Source organism: Pygocentrus nattereri, chromosome 5 (genome assembly GCF_015220715.1).
Source record: "Pygocentrus nattereri isolate fPygNat1 chromosome 5, fPygNat1.pri, whole genome shotgun sequence".
NCBI classification, from domain to species: Eukaryota; Metazoa; Chordata; class Actinopteri; order Characiformes; family Serrasalmidae; genus Pygocentrus; species Pygocentrus nattereri.
Window position 1 is genome coordinate 43,071,994 of NC_051215.1, and position 22,728 is coordinate 43,094,721.

At 39.2% G+C, this 22,728-nt stretch overlaps 1 protein-coding gene across 2 annotated transcripts; it reads left to right on the forward strand.

Annotated features, from left to right (window-relative positions):
* Positions 1–3,610: 3,610 nt before the first annotated feature.
* On the forward strand, positions 3,611–22,352 carry valopa (vertebrate ancient long opsin a). Of its 2 annotated transcripts, none has more exons than XM_017696654.2 (5): positions 3,611–4,471; positions 7,841–8,051; positions 9,412–9,538; positions 9,881–10,120; positions 19,598–22,352. In XM_017696654.2, exons 1-5 carry the CDS (start codon positions 4,108–4,110, stop codon positions 19,829–19,831), a joined length of 1,176 nt encoding a protein of 391 aa, XP_017552143.1. In that variant the 5' UTR covers positions 3,611–4,107; the 3' UTR covers positions 19,832–22,352. The 2 variants fall into 2 exon arrangements, with proteins under 2 accessions (XP_017552143.1, XP_017552144.1); XM_017696655.2 differs by having other exon boundaries at positions 9,412–9,529.
* Positions 22,353–22,728: the final 376 nt, after the last annotated feature.

The following is a 22,728-nucleotide window of genomic DNA, read 5'->3' on the forward strand; positions in this document are numbered from 1 at the left end:
TTTCTGAGAGCCCCCAAGCTTCAGAAAATGAATTATCTGCAGGCAAGAGTAAGGCTAAGAGCCCTACCACATGTATCCTGACAGATTGGGGACACTGCATTGCATCAACAGGCTACTCCATTCTATAGTCTCCTGTTATCAAGTAGGGTGGTAAAAAAAATTGAGCCTTTTTGCTAAATGTTAAAATCTTACATCTTTTTAAGTCTTTCCAACCTTTAAATATGTGTTACACTATATTTTACCAAAAAAAGTATATGACTACACTTATGAGTTCTTCACTATTAATTATTCTTATTTTTATTCTTCACTGTACCAAGTGGTAAATAAGCATGACAGGAGCTGTTGTTTAGTTTGAGGAGCTGAATTAATGTATAAATTAATGGAATAATTTAACTAAAAAGCTCACATCGATGAAACAACAATAGGTGAAAAGTTTGCCCACCACTCAACTTTGGTTCCACTACCTTCTAATTCCTGAAAAAGCAACATTACACAAGTAGCATAGAAATACTTACTTAAAGAGTAAAAAGTGACACTGTTGAAGTGTCAGACCTGCTGTATGATGTAATGAGTTGGAGGCTTTGTGCCCTGTTCCAACAGGACTTCTGTTTCATTGGTCGTATGACCCAAATCTGCATGTGGGTCACTGGGCCCCTGGTGATATAACAATAGGGTCAAAAAGAGGTGAACCTATTAGAGCAAATCTGGTCCATAAGCAATTGCACTGCATCATGCCAAGAGGCTAAAGAAAGAGTCCAGCCAGGAGGTGTAACTGTTTATGTTGAGAGGTCATTAGCGCTGTAGCCCTGATCAGCCACAGCTGTGCATTCTTTGTGCAAAAGGAAAATGATGGGCTTAATGGGCTTATATCCTACATTATATCCTACATATAATCATATTATATATGTTATAACTTATTGTATATGACTATTTTCCAACCTCTTTATACCCCTTTGAATGAAACAGGTTGCTTTTTTTACTGTCCTTCAGAGCGATATGTGTAAATAAGCTGTTCTGAAGTGCCCTGTGATGTAAATTGTTCAAACCTCAGTTTGTACAGAAGTGCTCCTTATAAGGTGAACATGAATGGAAGAGGATAATAAACATTAATTAAGGATGAATATGCAGATATATAAGTGCATAAATTTAAAATGGGTGAGTGAAAGGCACCTTCCTTCAGCTCTCCTTTATATCTCACACACACACACACACACGTATTGACAAACTGACAATTAGAGAAGACAAATTACACAACATAATATTTAGATCACTTTCTTTGACATCAAGGGTTAAACACTGTAAACTCCAGAACTGACCTGCCATCAACTCCACACTCATGTTCCCCAGCAGTGAGACTGCTCTGCAACCAGTGGGAATAAAATCACAAGGCTCTGCCCAGCTTTTTTCTTCATCATTTAATCCATATGTTGTTGTTTAACTCAAACTCATAAAAGCTGAATCGATTTTCCCTTCAATGTGACATAATTCAAAATAAGAGCCACTGCATGTTGCACTTCTACAAGTCAAATGGGATTAAAACTCCACGTGCTGCAGTTGAAGAAGCATAAAGTTAATGAGCCATTATTTTAATCCATAAACCATTTATTTCACTAAACCACTTCTCTGTACACCAGCTGACCACACCTCCTTGTATCTCACCTAATTATGCAGTTTATTAGCTCCACTTACAAGTGCACTTTGTATATATTGTAGCCCAACTGTTTCTCTGAATACTTCATAAGCTTCCTTTTACCTTGTTCTTCACATTGTGCCCACTCACTGTCCACTCTATTAGACACCCCTACTTTATTGGTCCAATTGTAGATGTAAAGCCATAAACAGTAGCACATCTGTTCCTGTTGGTTGGACATTTTTGGTTAATGGACTATTCTCAGTCCAGCCACGATGCTGAGGTGTTTATAGACTCTAGCAGAACTGCTGTGTCTGGTCCACTCATACCAACACAACACACACTAATACACCACCAGTCAGTGTCACTGCAGTGCTGAGAAGGACCCATCACCCAAATAATGCCTGCTCTTTGGTGGTCCAAAAGTACAAAGTAGTTCTAATTACAGAATAATTAATTCTTTGTGTATGTAGCACCTACACTATATTTCCCAAAATATTCACTCATCTCATCCAAACCATTGCATTCAGGTGTTCTAACCACTTCCATGGCCACAGGTATATAAAACCAAGCCCCTAGGCCTGCAGACTGCTTCTACAAACATTAGTGAAAGAATGGGTCACTCTCAGGAGCTCAGTGAATTCCAACGTGGTACCGTGATAGGATGCCACCTGTGCAACAAGTTTAGTTGTAAAATTTCCTCACTACTAAATATTCCACAGTCAACTGTCAGTGGTATTGTAACAAATTGGAAGCAATTGGGAACGACAGCAACTCAGCCACGAAGTGGTAGGCGACGTAAAATGAAGGAACAGGGTCAGCAGATGCTGAGGCGCATAGTGCACAGAGGGCACGATCTTTCTGCAGAGTCAATCGCTACAGACCTCCAAATTTCATGTGGCCTTCAGATTAGCTCAAGAACAACATAGAGAGCTTCATGGAATGGGTTTCCAAGGCCGAACAGCTGCATCCAAGCCTTACATCACCAATGCAGTGGTGTAAATCGCTGCCACTGGACTCTAGAGCAGCTGAGACATGTTCTCTGGAGTGACCAATCACACCTCTCCATCTGGCAATCTGATGGATGAGTCTGGGTTTGGTGGTTGCCAGGAGAACGGTACTTGTTTGACTGCATTGTGCCAAGTGTAAAGTGCCGTGGAGGGGGGATTATGATGTGGGGTTGTTCTTCAGGAGTTGGGCTCGGCCTCTTAGTGAAAGGAACTTTTAATGCTTCAGCGCCAAGAGATTTTAGACAATTTCACGCTCCCAACTTTATGGGAACAGTTTGGGGACTGCCCCTTCCTTTTCCAACATGACTGCGCACCAGTGCACAAAGCAAAGCCCATAAAGACACAGATGAGGTAGTTTGGTGTGGAAGAACTTGACTGGCCTGCACAGAGTCCTGACTTCAACCCCATAGAACACCTTTGGGATGAACTAGAGTGGAGACTGCGAGCCAGGCCTTCTCGTCCAACATCAGTATCTGACTTCACAAATGCACATCTGGATGAATGGTCAAAAATTCCCATAAACACACCCCTAACCCTTCTGGAAAGCCTTCCCAGAAGAGTTGAAGCTGTTATAGCTGCAAAGGGTGGACCAACATCATATTAAACCCTATGGATTAATAATGGGATCTCACTCAGTTTCATATGCGTGTGAAGGCAGACAAGAGAATACTTTTGGTAATATATTGTGCGTGTTAAGTGGACCTGATAAATGGACGAGCGTGAAAAACAACTTGAAGAAGTGGCCGGCCGGTGTATGAGCCCGTGGGAAGATATTTAAAAAGTGTACGTAGTTGCATTCAGCCAGCATGAACTCTTTGAGGAGTTGGACACACTGCCTACATAGTCGCGCGGACTCTGAGCTGATGCCTCCTTCATGCACTTTGAGATCGCATTCTGCGCGCCCTCTGTGCGTAGTTGCGTGCAGTGTGAGCCCCCCGTTACGCACACACTCTGCGCGCAGTCAGTCCGTCCAAGCTTTCCTCGACGCTCACAGCCAGTGAAGAGGAGGGTGAGTGCGTCGCTGTTCCTCGAGGGCACGAGTGATGATGGCGTGGTCGCGTGGTCGCCCGTTAACAGCCTATATAAAGCCGTGGGAGACGCGCAACAGTCAACATAACCACTGGCGACAGACTCCAGCTCGCACAGGGCACAATTTAACAAGTCAATGGGACCGGCTGTCTTCACTCTGCTGCCTCCCCTAAGCCCCCCATAAACTGAGGACTGCACACACATGGATTACACAGACACTGGAGCCGCAGCGACCACCGAGAATAAACAAGTTCACAGCCCGTGCATTGCAATAAAGCTGCCTTTGTTAAGTAATGCGTCGAGCACCACGCATCGTCTGGATCCATAGTTTTCGCGAGGACGCTGCGTGCGTGGCTCTCTGAAGTGCTGCAAGTTAGTCCTGTAACCCAAGTGCACAGTGTTCTCCAGTCCGCTCATAGCGAAGTGTTCATTTGTGGCATGGATGCATTCGGCGCGGCAGTGAACGGCGTCAGCTACACAGAGGTGGCTGATGTGTTCCAGCCAGAAGACCCGTTTGCGGGACCCTTGCGGTCCATCGCGCCGTGGAACTTTAAAGTGCTCGCCGCGTGGATGTTCCTGATCACGGCGCTCTCGTTGTCCGAGAACTTTCTGGTCATGCTCATCACCTACAAGTTCAAACAGCTTCGGCAACCACTCAATTACATCATCGTAAATCTGTCTCTGGCTGACTTTCTCGTGTCCCTGGTTGGGGGGAGCATCAGTGTGGTCACCAATTTCCACGGCTACTTCTTCCTGGGGACGTGGGCGTGCGTGCTGGAGGGCTTCGCGGTCACTTTTTTCGGTGAGTGAAGTTTTTAAGGTCACTTTGAATGCACTTTGGAAGTGAGAGCCCAACTGTGAGAGCTATAGCTAAATGGATGATGTTCTTTTAAAACTAGCCTGCTGGTTGTGGATCAGGTCTTTAGTTCATCTTTATTTGGAGTGCGCATGATTAATGAACTCTTAACATTATCAGTTTATCAGTAACACATCAACAGCATATCAGTGAAGTAGCAGTACTGACGCTTCTGAATACACTGGAGTAAATGTCTTGTACTATTGATACATTACTTACATTAAGTAGATGTACTGTTGATATAGTAGTCCCAGTACGTAAAACCTAACCTTACCCAGCCTTATTCAGAACCTAACCCCAACCCTAACCTTAATCTCAACACAAAACCTAATCCTAACCCTAACCCTCGCTCTAATCTTAATTCTAACCTTAACCTTAACACAAAAGCTAATCCTAACCCTAACCCTCGCTCTAATCTTAATTCTAACCTTAACCTTAACACAAAAGCTAATCCTAACCCTAACCCTCGCTCTAATCTTAATTCTAACCTTAACCTTAACACAAAAGCTAATCCTAACCCTAACCCTCGCTCTAATCTTAATTCTAACCTTAACCTTAACACAAAACCTAATCCTAACCCTAACCCTCGCTCTAATCTTAATTCTAACCTTAACCTTAACACAAAAGATAATCCTAACCCTAACCCTCGCTCTAATCTTAATTCTAACCTTAACCTTAACACAAAACCTAATCCTAACCCTAACCCTCGCTCTAATCTTAATTCTAACCTTAACCTTAACACAAAACCTAATCCTAACCCTAACCCTCGCTCTAATCTTAATTCTAACCTTAACCTTAACACAAAAGCTAATCCTAACCCTAACCCTCGCTCTAATCTTAATTCTAACCTTAACCTTAACACAAAACCTAATCCTAACCCTAACCCTCGCTCTAATCTTAATTCTAACCTTAACCTTAACACAAAACCTAATCCTAACCCTCATATGTTTTTGATATGTTTGTCTGTTGCTTGTTTCATCAGGGCCACTCCAAAAAAAGTGTCACCGTTTTTTTCTACTAAACATGGTTCTGGTGGAGGTGTTTGAACCTATAAACAATCTTTAGGATTCTGGCTGGAGCCCAAACGTCATCCTCAAACTTTGCAGAGTATTTTTCAAGGATTCTGAGACAAATTAAAAGTGAAAGAAAGTGTAGATGTCACTCAGCCCTCTGCAAATGGAGTTAACCGTCTGATTTTATTGAACTTTCTGAAAAGCTTGATTACACCTTTGTAAGAACACACTCAGGCTGTGCTTGCTGAATGTTTTCTGTTGGATTCCTGCAGTCTAAAGAACTAAAGAAAAGAGCAAATATAGAAATGTTAATTATCATGATTAAAGGCTCTTGAGGCAGTGGCAGGAAGAGTGATACTTTCCCTTAGCACCTTACGCACATGCTTAAGTGCCTAGATGGTGTGTAGAACTAAGCTTAACCTCCACTTACACTGTGTCTTGGCATTACATTACATTAGTTTATGGTATTTGAGAAATCCATGGTTCTTTACAGAACCTTGATGAAAAGGTGTTTTTATGCTTCTGCTATTGCTCTGACGTTACATAACCAGGTCATGCAGTCACTCGAAATCTACTCCTATCCAAGTTTTTGTTGTCTCAGATTTTTAACCTGAACCCACTTAAAAAAGCAAGTCACTAGCTTGGCTGAACGTTTGTTCTTCTAAGAGTGTCTCCTAATAAAGCACCTGCATTAACAGGACTGGATGTTTGGATGTATAGACTATGTGATGCTGTTTACTTTCAGGACTAGAATACTACCAGTGACTGTACGAACAGAGATGTATGAAGATGTATAAAGCATCTGTAGTTTATTTACAACTTCAGAAGTGGGTTGATGTCTGATCTGTCAATTGATATCTTTGAAGATGATTTCCTCTTTAGCTGGATATCAATACCTCAAACTCAGAAAAGCTTTGCCAGTACTCATGATGTGGAACCAGTTGAGTTAACACTTTAGATGTCTTTTACATTGGCTTAATTTTTTTCATTCTTAAGATAAAATCTCTGTACTTTTGTGATGGAAAAAGGCTCCAGAGAAACTTCACTCTGAGTTGTTTGCAGGCTCCTCGCTTTCAGTTGAAAAAAACATGACTCCAACCATAAATTCTTAGATCGCTTCCCTCTGATTCGTTCAGCACAATTAGTAGCATCCCTGATTCTTAGAGCACGGTCAATAATCATTAGGAATCACATTAACATGCCTGCAGGCAGATCACCCAGTGAACTACAAAATGATCAAATTATCTAAACAGCAGTGGTGTCCAAATTTAGAGCGCTCAGAGGTCATCCTTTAACATCATTTAAAAACCCTGATCTGTTTGTGTTTGCACCTCTAAGTGTATTATTTGTCATTTTGCATAAAAATGCAAACATGTTTGATTCTGTTAGAGCAATGAAGAATATGCCTTTCACTGAGCAGAGTCTTCAGTATGACACACATAGTGCTTTCAGTAAAGCCAATCCAGTGTTGCTTTAAGCACAGTGTCATTCTGCAAATGGGAACTTTCTGCCTAGGCCATGTAAATTTGATTAATAGATACATTTACAAGTTAATTAGGCTGAAAATGTATTCACCATATTTTAAAAAATAAATTCACCCTACATAAATCACCTAAACGTCATATTTTCTATACTTGAAAAGCAAAAAGTGCAATTTTCCAGAGGCATTTTATCCAGTGACACATAGATGATGGTTTTTCCATCAGATCCAAAGGCCATCTTTTGTAGGAAGATTGAATAGACCTCCGTTCTAGACTGTTTTTTTTTTTGCTTTATAAACCAACTTTCTGGTTTGGTTATAAAAAAGTGAAGAGAATGAGTATGTCAATCATATGTGTTGCTGAGAACATCAATTTTTTAATTCAGAAATGTGTCTGTGTATGTTTGTTCTTGTATGTAGACTGTAAAACCTACTGTAAAAATCAATAAATATATTCTCTTTTTAAATGTAGTTTTTGGTTTGCCTGTAAATTTAGCCTAGGCTGATTTCCTTTTTAGTATAGATGGATGTATGTCTCTATACATATATTTTCACCTTAGCTTTGTATTAGTAATAGTGCAGTATTAGTGCTGTACTACACATGTCCTAGGCAAACACATTACACCACCAGTCAGAATTTTTACGGAGGAGGTTCTTGTCTCATTATAACCTGAAAGCAACACAGCAAAGCTAAATTGTAATTTGGGCAAGTGATCTTAACACATAGCAGGTTCTGTAGCTCTGAGTAGAATATGAATATCTTCCTCATTGCATCCACTGTTTAATCTTTTAGCTTTGTTAAACAGACTTTCTCTCACACAGGTATAGTAGCTTTGTGGTCTCTGGCCATCCTGGCGTTTGAGCGCTTCTTTGTAATTTGTCGGCCCCTGGGAAACATCCGTCTGCGGGGAAAACATGCGACACTGGGGTTGCTGTTTGTCTGGACCTTCTCTTTCATCTGGACCATCCCGCCTGTACTGGGCTGGAGCAGCTACACAGTCAGCAAGATCGGTACCACCTGTGAACCCAACTGGTAAGCACCTTCTGCAACCATGCTTTATGTTAAACAAGACGAAGAAAAAGAACAAACACAGTGAGAGGCTAATCTAGTTTCTTTGCCTTCTCTCCTGTCTGCTTCTGTTGCCTGTGTCAGTTTCTTTTTCTTGCACTTGCTCTCCAGCTCACTTTTTTTAGTCGTTAGTGTACATTTAATAAGTGAGCAAAGCAGGAGGTCCACACATACACATTAGATATACAATATATGTGCTCTGCTGAACTACAGCAGTCTTCACATTGATAAATACAGACTGGCTAAAACCTTTTCATCCAGTAATTGGCTTATGCACACTTGCACTTGACCAATGTGACCACTTAAATGAATAAATGTGTGGTGTGTAAAGAGGGTCAGTAGCAACTTCAAATGCTAATGTATCTAACAGCACAGATGTGGTTGGTTTTATATATATATATATATATATATATATATATATATATATATATATATATACATCTCAGCTACTTACAACCATAAACATTCTTGACTGAAGGTGTGGAATATACACTGCTGTCTGGATTCCTCTTATTTTTTCTGTAAGCTATAAGTGTGAAATAATCAATACTACGTTTCAGACATTCTAGTTAGGAAGGTTTCGGTGATGATACTGTGATGGTATCATTTGCTACAAGTTCAATATATCTTGTTAAAGTGAAAACTCATGCCTAAAATTATATTCACATGAATGCCAGATTCTGTCTACGCTCCCTGGATAACATCCAGTAGTCAGGATTTACAGAGCCGGGTTTTTGACATCTGCTTGAAATCCTCTGTCCTAGATGCCAGGGCTGTATTGAACAAGTTGTCCATGTGGAATTTCCTTCCATCTCTTAGAGCTTTGGCTCACAGCCTGTTTTCTTCAGTGGCCCATGCCCCCTGTTGCCCTACCTCTATCTTTGATCTGGTCAAATTTGGATTGAATCCAAGACTGACATCCACTTCATAACTGCTCATGATACACCTCCTGGATTTGTTTAGAAATGCTGCTGTTTTGAAATCCTACAAAAAATAATTCTCCTAATGGTCCTAAAGTCTCCTAAATGGTTCTTGGATTGTACATATGGTTCTTGGAAAACCATTAATTGGCACAGTATCTTTGCATTATGTGGAGATTTTTAAAATATGAATTTTTTCAGAGAACCTTCCATTAAATGGTGCTTTAGGGAAATAAAAGTGGTTCACTCCAAAGAAACATTTTCAGCACTTGTGTTTGAGGTTGTAGTCTTCAAACTGTTACATGTCCATTATCTTGTGAATGTAAAAATCTAAATAAATCTCTTAATAAGTCTTACTTCTTGCCTTCCTACTTTTTACGTCGATTGATCTGGTCCCTCCACAGGTACTCTGGAGACCCTTACGACCACACCTACATCATCACTTTCTTCATCACCTGTTTCGTCATGCCTCTGGGTGTCATCATTGTCTGCTACGGCAAGCTCCTGAGGAAGCTCAGGAAGGTTGGTCTGGTGCGTTGGGAGACTTTTCAACATATGCTGTCTGCTTTAGGACTCTGCACTGTGAAATATGTTAGCTTAGGTTAACACATGCTATTACATATTTAAAAGATATTAAAGTGAATGACAAAACAGTAATATACTGTGCTCCGTCTGAGAAAAAAGCCTACCGTGTACCATTTTCATGATAACAGTGTTCACAAATCCTAATGGCAGAACAGGTTTAGATAGGACTTTTACTGCCTTTAAAAGATCAGTGTGTTTGCCATCTAATGGAAAAAGCTGTCATGTCATAAATTAAGGGTCGCTTCTCATGTACGTATTTGAGAAACACATAGCAGTATCTCTGTGCAGGTGTCCAACACTCATGGCAGGTTGGGGAATGCAAGGAAACCTGAGCGGCAAGTGTCTCGTATGGTGGTTGTGATGATTGTGGCCTTTATGGTGGCCTGGACCCCATACGCCATTTTCTCCATCACTGTTACTGCACATCCCACCATCTACTTGGAACCCAGACTGGCTGCAGTTCCTGCCTTCTTTGCCAAAACTGCTGCGGTCTACAACCCTGTCATCTATGTCTTTATGAACAAACAGGTAAGGTTGAAGCTGAACATTTCAGAATTTTCTTGAACAAAATGTACACAGAAAAATGATCACACTACCTAGTATGGAATGAACACTAAGCAGCCTAGTGCATTTACTGCCATTTTAATTGCATAATTAACTACATAGTATATTACATTATGCACTTCCATTTGTGTCAGTGTCCAGACATGATAGCAAAAAGGACTATATTGCTGCTACCAGAACAAAACCTCCTATCTCTAAAATGGTCATTTTACAGGAGAAGGAAAAAACATTGAATGGAAGTCAAACTTTGAATGGAAGTCAAACTTTGAATGGAAGTAATTCAAACTAGATTTTTTTCCCAAACACTTTTGGAGCATTTACTGTTGGTACATTTTGGCACATTGGAAAATATCAGCTAGCATTTTCAAATACTTTAAAATAGTACAAAATGACAAAAATTGAGATATTTGGTTTTGTTCTGACAGCAGCACTATGCGCATTAACTTATCAATTTATTGCAAAATATTACCACTTCTGCTACATAAATGTGACATTGACTGAAATGAAGTATTGGCTGTGGTATTGACACAATTCCTCAGCTTTTTTCAGTAAGCTATGAGTGAGAAATAATTAGTATTAGATTACATTAATCTTAAGTTATAACCTGCAAGAACTGATCTTCTAAAGGGTGAACTGTTTCCAAATAAACATCATAAGTGTCAGTTCACCACTGTAAGAGTTTATTCAACACTGGGGGAAGAGAATTATGGTTAAGTATTTAAATAGCAGTTGCAGTACAAATGCTTGCATGAACAACATTTTGCATCAATACATTAGTATTTTACAAATACATAGATGGTAATAAAAATGCCAATTAAGATCAAATCAGGATCGTAGTAGCGAGTCAATAGCAGCAGTCTACTGAAAGCTAAGTCCAGTGGTACTGAGGCTGATTATCCAGCTGCTGTCTGACAGCAGGCTTGGACACATTACAGCATGTTAGTGTGAGATCACATTCTGAAGGAACCCAGGCTGACAGGTTTTTATTTATTTTTTTATTTTGCGACTGTTCTTGTTAGACGCTAGCCTCTTCTTTAATAAAACATGGCTTATGAATAAAATAGAAGTGTACAATGGTGTGGGTAGGATGTTGTACAAAATACATCAACTGACCCAACCGGATAACACCTATTTTCTTCGGCTGCTCTCTGTGTGAGATTAATTTTTCCAAAGTCACATGTTAGTTTTGGTTGACTTATCCATTCTTTCCTAGCCTCAGTTACCTTGTCTGCCTGAGACATGGCAACTGAGGACAGCTGCCTGTTGTCTGAGAAGCAGTTAAGATGTAACTGGAAACCAGTCTCATATGTCTCAGAGCCGTTAAAGCCCAGAACCTCAATGTCAAAATACATAGTAGAGAGTCTTGGAGAGAAACTAGATTTTTAGACAAACTAGACTTTTCCAACCTAGTAACTCCACCTTCTTGAAGGGTTCCCTTAGGCTTCTCTGGAGTCAGTAAGAAGAGCTGGCAGCGTTTCCCTAATTTCTGACACTATGCCCTATGCTTCTATGTGGTGTTCATGATATCTGCCACTTCTGTGCACTCTAAAGGGTCATTTGGAGTCATGCCATAGAACAGTGCTTCTAAAATTGTTCTTCAGGGCTACAGGCAGGCCACTCTTTTTGCTAGATCCTAACATATAAGGATAGATCATGGGGGCCATAAGGGTTGGTTTAAGAACCACTGCCATCCCTAAAGAATCAATCAATTACTCTTTAGCAATCATTTTTCTAAATTATGTGCTTTTTTCAGTTTAAAGAACCTCCACATGGTGAAAAGGTTCTCTACTATTTATTTATTCAATTATTTATACCAGACATACCACACATCCAAACCAAAACTCCTTTAGGAGTCTTTATTGTTAAGAGTGTAGATGCACATAGCCATGTATTTGTATAAATGCCATTACACTACATCATTGTGTTGAGCCCTAATACAAAGACTGGCACATTCTAAACCAGGGGTCATGCCTGGACCTGCTTGTTCTGGGAATAACTGTGGATGGGACATGATTTTATTTTTTCAGCATTTGATTGGGGATGTTCTGAAATGAACATGCAGCCAGATGGTCAGCAGAATCAATCTGCTTTGCAAAAACAAAACAAAACAAAAAAAGTATTTTAGCCAAAAAAGCCTAGGCGAAACATTGCTTAGCAGTCTAGCCCATTAGCACACAGATTTGCTCTTCTTACACTTGGCACTTCTTACACTTACTCATGGCAGAAGCAAGAGAAAAAGACTTCGGGACAAAATAAGTCAGGTTATTATTAAAATAAAGAGTTTAACTACCTAACGTGTGTGAGCAAGAGAACGACCGTGTGTGTGTGTGTGTGTGTCTGTCTCTGTGCATGTCGCTACATCATTAGCTGACCGGACGGACAAGCAAAGTAAAAAATATGTCCATTTGTCTTTCAGGTTGATTTTAACATCTTGGTTTTGTAGCTTTATTATATATATCATATTTATTACAAGTCATTATTGGTTCCTGTTCTGTACACAAATCTTGGGCTGCAGCAGAAAGGCTTCATGTGGTTAAGATTGCCCCAGTTAAGGATCCCCACTGATAAATGGGTTAATGTATTTATAAAAGCTGAGATCACATTGAGATAAAAATATCCAGAAATGTCCTTGAAAAAGGCAAACATTTTTAGCAAGGTCCAGGGGAAATTCCCTCTTTCTGAAATGTACTTGGTGTAGAAGGATGTACACTGTATCTACTTGCATTTCATTAAAATTCATGATTTTTAAAAGTCTTGACCATATATTTGTCCTGCTCTTTCCTGTTTGAACAAAATGCCCAATTTTCCATTAGAGAACAACACTTATGCATATTTAAAGTTCATAAACTAGTGAAGTAGTTCTTTACCTTGACAGACAAAAGTAAGACTATTAGGATCACTATGTTATGACTGATAGTTTGGGTACGACTGGGTTTAAATTCAAGTGAAATCTGTCTCTTTGGAAGGACAGAGCCCTTGAAAATTTTTAGACAAAAGACTGAATATGGCAACATCCTTGCAGCAGTCCCATTCTGTCTGGGCTTTCACCTCAGTTGCTGCTTACTATAACACCTTGGTTGTGTTAAAACACCAGTGTAAAGATGGGCTTGAAAGATGTATCATGTATTTAACACCTGAAAAACATGCAAAGATAGTGGTAGGTAGTGGACAGTGGACAGGGTTGGGATGTAGTGGAACAGTAGTATTGGGAATACATATTCACCTAATCAGCCTATGGCATTTTAGCTTCACGCTGTAATATTGAAATTAAACCAGAGATTTCAGCCCAGACTGCTTTTAGAAAGAGGCACAATACAGGACACCCAATCAGAACAAAACTCATTTAGTCTTAATAAAGAGTATTTGGAAGATGGTTTTGAAAAAATAATTATGTCTCTTTTTGACACATAATGTGGACTTAGAGGAAATAATAAATAAAATACAAGAAAAATGTAAATATACAATGTATATGTGTGTATAACTCACATGAAATTGTAGGCCCTTTAATAGCAACACCCTGGGCCAAATGGACCGTATGTACAAGTGCTGACACAACCCAAAATGTGCCTTGATGTGATTTGCGCTCACAATGCAAGTAAAAGTAACATGCAATTCACTAAAGCTGCTCAGGCTTCTTAAACATTTACATCTGATACCAAGAGGCTAACAATGCTATTCTGTTAGTAAATATTCCTTCCGCCCGTGTTTGAAGCTCTCGTCCCCACTGAGCAACAATATCTACTTCCATTGTTAAAGGAAGTCTCTTAACAACATGCCTTTGAGATGTTTTCGGGAATTTATGCCTGGTTTAAAAGGCCGAGGAAATGACATGCAAAACCAGCTGCGGCTGTAGCTGCTATAATGTCTCCAACTGTTTTCAGTGTGATCCTTCCACGTTTTTGTGCAGTCCTCTTTCATATACATATGCATGAAGAGAGCAGCTCATTTTGCATTCTTCCATGCACACACCCATAAACTGACCTTTTAGTTTTGTGTGCCAGGTTTATACACATCATGTGGAGAATACAGTGTCCACGTAGCATTAGCCTATTTAAAAAAATAAACGTATTGAAAGCTAGAGTTTTGATTTGTTTACCATGTAATTAACTAAGCCCTGAACTTTCAATACTTAATGCAACACTGCTACCATGACAATAAACTATTTGAGATCTGAGCAACACAAACAATTTTGCTTTCACAGAAAAAATATGCATCTTGCTTGTAATTCTGGTTTTAGTAGACTCAGACATATAACCAATTCCTTCTCATGCTCTGAGTTCACCATTAATTGTGTTCCACCACATCAGGTAGACACTATGGTGCTGACAGATCAGGGACAGACTAACACTGACGCCACTGGAGGGAGGCACTTGGTTTGCCTTGAGCCCCTGTCTGTACTGATAAAAGTTCTATGTTTTGCATGTCCTCTTCTCACTTTGACTTTGTTTATTATCTTTTATTCATTTTCACCTTGCGCCCCCCTCATCTAGCATACTCGCATAATGGATGATGTATGTTCACCTTTGCCGTTAGAGCCCAGTGGTGCTTAACTCTGACACAGAGATGAAGATAGAGCTGTTTCAGAATTACTACTCTATGCTATGTGCTTTGTCTTGGCCCTCATGGTTTAGTTTAGTTTAGTTTAGTTTAGTATTCTAACAGGCATGCAAACTGACATGCATCCATCCACCCATGGATTTTTAAGTCACACATGATTTTTAAGAACAGAATAGGTAATAGGTTATTTAGCCTAGACATGACAATGATTCTATTAAATTAACACCAATAATACACCAATGTTCTGAATATAAGCACTCAGTCTGTACTCCTTAAAATAATACTTGCTCAGAACTTGAGAAGGCGTAATGCATTTTGAACAAGTACTTGCTATCATGTATTTTATCCCCTGAGTTATACAAATTTATGGCAATTCTACACAATTCAACACCTATTATGTTTATCTCAGGACTATGCAAAACAAATTGTACTAAAATACTGTAACGGGGAGTGAGGAGGTGGACATATGTGCTGAGATAAGCTTCTTTTATTAAGGGCAAATCCAGGGTCGTGGTCGATACAGTCCAGGTTCAAATGGCCAATGTGGAGAGCAGGAGGGACAGACATGACAAAGAACACGGAAATCCAAATGCTGAACCGAACAAGCAAAACAAACACACCAAACATCAAACAATCAGCACGATCAAACAGGCTTACAAACAACAACGAAAACTAGGGGCAAACACAGGGCTTAAATAATCACAAGGATGTCGAGGGACAGGTGAAACGAATCAGGGGCAGAGTCAAGAAAACAAGGGGGCAGGACTGATAACCAAAACAAACGCACATGAAAGATCAAAAGTAAACAAAAAGCACATGGGAGAGACTGGGAGGGGACAATCATGACAAATACTTGAATTCACATTTTATTTTTAACTTCACTAATACACATATCATTGGTTATGAACTACATTTCAGTTCTTGATGTGGTTTTCAGTTTTTTTGAACAAAATGAGTAGAAGAAGTGGTCATTTCTGTATGCAAATATGCAAAGGGTATGACCATAGGACCCTACAGAAAAGGTTCTTAGTTAGATTTTTTCACTTTTTCATGTCTTTTTCTGCCATCGTTATTTTTACCCAGTTTCCCATAGATGTACTCTTTTTTTTTTTTTAGATACCACGTCATTTAGACTGTGCTACACCACAAAGTAATTACAAATGGTAGATGAATAAATAATGGTGGGAAGTTATCTGGCAAAGTCAAAAGTCCAAGTTGCAACATTTAGAATATTAATTTAAAAAATCATTGTTGGCTATTTATTTCTTATTATTTTATTATCAATCATTTACAACCCCAATTCCAAAAACTTAGAGAACTATGTAAAATGTAAATAAATGTAAATAAAAACACAATGCAATGATTTGCAAATCTCATAGACCCATATTTTATTCAAAATAGAACATAAAACACATATCAGATGTTGAAAGTGAGACATTTTACCACTTCATGAAAAACATTGTCATTTATAACTTGATGGCAGTGGCGTATCTCAAAAAAGTTGTGACAAGGCCGTGTCTACCATTATATAGCTTCACCTCTTCCTTAACAACGGTCTGGGAATTGAGGAGACCAAATTGCTGGAATTTTGGGAGAAGAATGTTGTCCCATTCTTGTCTGATGTAGGATTCTAGCTGCTCAGCACTCCTGGGTCTTCTTTGCTGGATTTTTCATTTCATGATGCTCCAAATGTTTTCTATTGGTGAAAGGTCTCGACTGCAGGTGGTCAGTTCAGCACTCGTACTCTTCTTCTGTGAAGCCACTCTATTATGATGGATGCAGAATGTGGTTTAGCATTGTCTTGCTGAAATATGCAAGGCTTCCCCTGAAAGAGATGCTGTCTGGATTTCAAATTTTTATTAATCTGATCACAGAACAGTTTTCCTCTTCTGCCTCAGTCAATTTAAATGCGCTTTGGCCCAAAGAAGACGGTGGCGTTTCTGGATCGTGTTGACATGTGGCATCTTCTTTGCATGATATAGCTTTAACTTGCATTTGTAGATTGCAATGCCAACTGTGTTCATAGACAATGAACACTTCTAGAAGTGTTCCTGAGCTTCTGCAGTGAATTCCAGTACAGAATCATGCCTGGTTTCAATGCAACGTTGCCTGAGGGCCCTCTGCCCATCTTTGCTTCTGAGAGACACTGCCTCTCTGCAGTGCTCTTTTTATAGCTAGTCCTGTGAGATAGTTGCAAATTGCTCCTCCAGATATTTTTTATTCGTACCAATTACATTTTTGAGATATGTTGCTGCCATCAAGTTCTAAATTAGTTAATGTTTTTCATAATGTTAAAAATGTCTCACTGTCAACATCAGATAAATGTTCTATGTTCTATTGCCAATAAAATGTAGGTCTATGAGATTTGTGAATCATTGCATTCTGGTTTTTATATTTACATTTATTTACATGTTACACAGCGTCCCTTGGAATTACACAACTTTTTTGGAATCATGGTTATATATATCTTAAGAAACAAGTCATGTTACATTACCTCACATTAAAAGATAAGAACATTTTCTCCTTCTCATATAAAGTCACAAATTTGGTGATATGAGAATTTGTTCAGTGACTGTTGTGACAGTGATGATGTTTAACTTTTTCTAAGTCTGACCTGACATAAAAGCTAAAGTAATGAAAAGTGGCTTTGATTTTTGACTTCAATTGGAAGCTCTCGTAGGTGTAGGTCTGCACGCAAAGCTAATGGAAACTAAACACCACCACAAGGTCAGCTGTAAAATAGGTTGGGTAATGTGGAAACAAGTAATGATTACTTTGCTTTAATTAGCTCATTCTGATAGACTGAACCTGCATGGAAATTTTTACCCCTGTTAAGTAGGCAACACTGGTCCCACCTCCCCCAGCTCATTGTGTTGATGCACTAAATGGCACATCTCAAAGTCCTGAAAAGTCAAAAGTGAGTACACAGTCTAAAATGATTCTGGGTCCATAAAAAATCACAAAGATTTATCTTTTTTAAATGCACAATCAAAACATGGATCCACAAGCATTTTTGGAAATCTTTTTAAATGCAGGTCTAGGTAAGATATGATTGATTATTCTCTTATACAGTTTTTTTTCTTCTTGTGTCTTTGCCTAAATATAGGCTAAATAGATAATAAAGATTATCTTTCATACACTAGGGGCTTTATACATATTGCCTGGGGGACTATGCTCTATATTCTGTTTTCCAGAGGCCACACATCTGTGCTCAAGGTGGTATTGCGATTCCTAAAATTCCAAAATCCAAATCCAAGGTAATTAAAGTCAACTGAAAACTTTCATTTGTCAGATCAATTGTGACAACTGCATAGGACAGTGCTTCTCAAACCAGGCTTTGGGACCCTTCAGATGGTGATTGTTCCGACCAGCTTCAAGTCCACCTGTACCAGGTATTTAGTGTTCAAGTGTGTTGGTTGCTAGGATAAAGCAAAAACCTAGACCCTCTGGAGGGCCTTGAGAACCGTTGATGTAGAAAGATAGATTCCCAGTAGGAATTCTTCTTCTTCTTCTTTCGGCTGCTCCCTTTAGGAGTCGCCACAGCGGATCATCTGCATTCATCTTGCCCTATCAACTGCCTCCTCTACTTTTACACCAACCATCTCCGTGTCCAACTTCACTACATCCATAAACCTTCTCTGAGGTCTACCTCTTCTCCTTCTACCCGGCAGCTCCATCTCCAACATTCTTTGACCAATATATCCACTATTCCTCCTCAACACATGTGCAAACCATCTCAACCTGGCCTCTCTGGCTTTATCTCCAAACTGCTCCACCTTCACTGTCCCTCTGATCTGCTCATTTCTAATCTTGTCCATCCTTGTCACTCCCAACGAAAATCTCAGCATCTTCATCTCCGCCACCTCCAGCTCAGCCTCCTGTCTTTTAGACAGAGCCACAGTCTCCAAACCATACATCATAGCAGGACGCACTACTGTCTTGTAAACCTTCCCTTTCACTCTTGCTGCTATCCTTCTGTCACACATCAGCCCTGACACCCATCTCCACCCACTCCATCCTGCCTGCACCCTCTTCTTCACCTCTTTTCTACACTGTCCATTGCTCTGGATGGTTGGCCCAAGATATTTGAAATCATCCACCTTTACAACCTCTACTCCTTGCATCTTCACCTTTCCACCTGCCTCCCTCTCATTCACACACATGTATTCCGTCTTGTCTCGAAACCAAACTGCTGCTCACTGATCTGAACCTCTCGCCTTAGCCTTGCTTCAAAAACTCTTTCCCATACCTTCATGGTGTGGCTCATCAACTTTATACCTCTGTAGTTACTGCAGCTCTGCACATCCCCCTTGTTCTTAAAAATGGGGACCAGTACACTAGAACTATTAGACAACAACTGAAGATCTGAAATCGAAGCTAGATGTCCCCTCATCTTGCTACTATACAAGTAACATTACATGATAATACTCTTCAGTTCATTGGGATCTCTGCTAACCTGTGCACTTGGGGATCTGTCAGTTTCAGATGAAAATGTATTTTATTAGATGGTAGACAATGTAAAAAAATATATACCAAGTAATAAAGTAAAAATACAGCAAGGATCCTGACACACTGTTCTCACATGAATTACTTTAATGTATGCAACCATTTCTGGGAATGTGCTTATCATCTCTATCACACCAAAAGCTCTCAACACCTTGTAACTCAGTAATTAGCCCAGTAGATGTGATCCATTACTATGGACCATACACCAATAAAATCTCATTACATTGTTAATGGTGTTAATACTAAAACTTTTTTTCCATCTCCTGAGAAGTGACTATTTTGCAGATGTATTTATGTACATTTGGGTATGTAGCCTTAGAATAGCTAATCAGCTCAATAAAATAACTCATTTTTGCCATTCCTGTGATGTGTCCATAGTTCAGAAAGTGCCTCATCCTGCTGTTCAGCTGCAGTGATAGCACCACGGTGGAGGTGAACCAGACCACAGAGCGTGGAGGCATGACCGGCGAGAGCAACACGGGAGAGATGTCAGCCATAGCGGCCCGAATTCCAATTGCCAGGAGCACCCCGCAAAAGTCTGACAAGCAGCAGAGTGATTGTAGCTCCTACGCCCAGCTGCCTATCCCTGAGAACAAAGTCTGCCCCATGTAGACCTTCATGGTCCACACTCAACTCTAATTTACACTCAGAATGTGAAGAGGGCTTCTGCCATGTTTTTCTCCACCTGTAATTACAGGAGCACACAACTTCATTCTTAAACCCTGATTCAGTATTAACAGCTTCACTACAGCAGTAGCATTCAGCCTGTCCTCCACTATGTCAGTATCTGTTATGAAGCAATAAGTTGATTTCTCCAGTAAAATATCATGCGCACTTATAAACGTAACCACTTCTATTATCAAGTGCACATTGATAAAGGACTAAAAGATATTCATTTATATCTTGTTCATTTTTTATATTCCTCCTTTTGCACTACAGAAGGCAAAATGAACCTTTTCCAAATAGCTCAGCAAGACATACTCCTACTGTTAATGAGTTATTTTAGTTTTCAGAGTGTGCACAAGTTCATAAAATGCATGTTAACTGGTTTCCATAATCTCAGCTCTACTTGTTGCAGAACCTATGATAAATTGTGATGCTGATGAAAATTATTTCAGACAAATGAAAGATGTCTATTTGGTTCTAGACCGTGTTTAATGATTTTTTTGTTAAAATAATACCACATCTGTATTTTCCCCAGAGCTTTTGGTAGGATGTATGTTTTTATTGAAAACCCAGAGGTAGATAACTTTGCTGTCCGAAAGGTATATAAATAAATAAATAAACCCAGCAACTTCACAAAGGGCAAAAAGTTCGTTATTTTTGATCTTTTAGATGGAATTTTTGGAGCTTTTCTTTTGGCCCATTCAGCCTGAAACGTTGACAAGAGTAATGATGTGTCCTGCAGTGATCTGATGTGTGGATTCTATTTTAAAATCAAGTGGACATCCCCTTTAATGGCAATACAATTTTACTTTAAGCTGATAAAAAGTGTAATGATACCACCCAGGTATTCAATGAATATGTCTAACTTATGATAGTGTACATGTTTTATTACATGCTGTCAAATGACAATAGCCATAAATACTCCTACCTTATTTAAAGTGGCCATAAACATTAATTTGTCTGTCTAAGGCTGGTAAGTGTGACAACTACTAAGCAATGATTGGAAAAACCCAAGCATCCTTATTCCTCATTACGTTCAGGAAAATGATATCAAATCAATTGGTATGATATGTTTATACAATGATAAATCTACTTTATGTATTTTATGTCTTTTACAGATAATTACAGTAAAATATTTGTAATGCATGTATGTTTTAACCACTTATAAACTAAAGCCTGTAGGTTTGTTATAGGTATTGAATGTACCTTAACTTAAAGTATAGTATTACCAGGGACAGATTGCATTTGTCTATGAGGAATGGAGAATTGTAGTATTCATGCACATGCAAGTTATATATTGTTGCACTGAATGTGGCTAACCCTGTATCAGTATTGTGGCTAATAAGTGGAGCTGCTTTAAGTTGAAATGCGACTCTTGAATGTGTTTACCAGTTTACCTTTCCAGTCTGACCAGTGGCCAGCATTCTCCAGCCTACGTGAGCACCGAAACACTCACAAAGAGAAGGAAAAAAAAACATCTAAATGGGAAAATAGCTTTGGTTTGTTTCACCTAAGGATGTACTCTACACATACTACAAAGCCATTGTTACAGTACTGCTGTGGGCTTCACTGTTGACACTCGAATACTCAGCTATTCCGCCTATGATTGTAGAAGGGTTAACTTTTCTGAGCACAAGAACCCAAATCTCTTTTTTCTCACTCCCTCTTTGAACAATCGAGAGCTCTCTCAGTGCTCTCACTCACAGGTGAATGTTTATTCATCTATTTGGATGGGACTTACCGACTGACTGTAACTTCCTACAGTTTTCTCTGAGCTGGACTTTCCGAGTCAGTCAAACCAGAGCGAGTGCAAGCAGGACATTCACATGCACTGAAGAGAAGAAAACCTCAGAGGAGAGAAACCTTTTTGTGGATTTATGTAACAATATAATCTTCTGTAAAAGAATATTATAAACAACTTACTATATATATATATATATATATAGTATATATACTGATGAACTAAATGAGGATTGTAAAGCATGAATGAACTGCAGTACCACTGTATTTTCTTTCAAACTGTCAGATGTACATACTATGCATGTGTTTCAACTGTTTTTGAACCCAGCTCTTATCATCTCTGTGTGGTTTTATAAAGAAAGGCTGAAGCCTTGGATATTTTTAATGCCTCTGAATGTGCTATCCACACTACCACAGCCATATAATACCTTTCTGCTGCTCTAGCACTAGTTTAGGGGGTCTGAAATGGCAAATCTTTGTCAACTCTGTCAATCCATAATATATACTGTTACATTGCAACAGCTAATTTAGTCCAGTGTTGAAGAATTATATGTGAGACTTACTACAGTTAAAAAAAATGATAGCTCCCCTGTAGTGATTTTCAGGAAATGTATGAGGAGTGTAATCTTTGTATTCATTTTGATTTAATATCATACAAAGTTAACCCATTTGGACATATTTGTCATTGCTGTTGAGTAAAAACGTCCTTATTGTGCATAGAATCAGTCTTCTGTTGTTCTGTCGTTCTATAGTCCATCAGAGGATGCTAGTCGAAGTCAAAATTATACAGGTAAAAGCATGCAGGATATGTAACATTTAAACAAAACAAAAAACAAAAAGAGTGACTGGCCATGGGCTCAGTGTGTACACGAGACTCAAGGCATTTCAGGCCTACAAGAAAAAACAGAATCCAAGCATTAAAGTTCTGATACTACAGCATTAAATGCAGCAAGTACACATTCAAACCTTGGTACACAGAACAGATGAACGAAATGATCAACTGTGCAAACGTTTATGTTTGTGTATAATTGATGTTAAGGTATTAGACTCCTATGAGAACCAGTAAACAATGCCCATTATCCAGTAGTCAGCAGAACATTGGT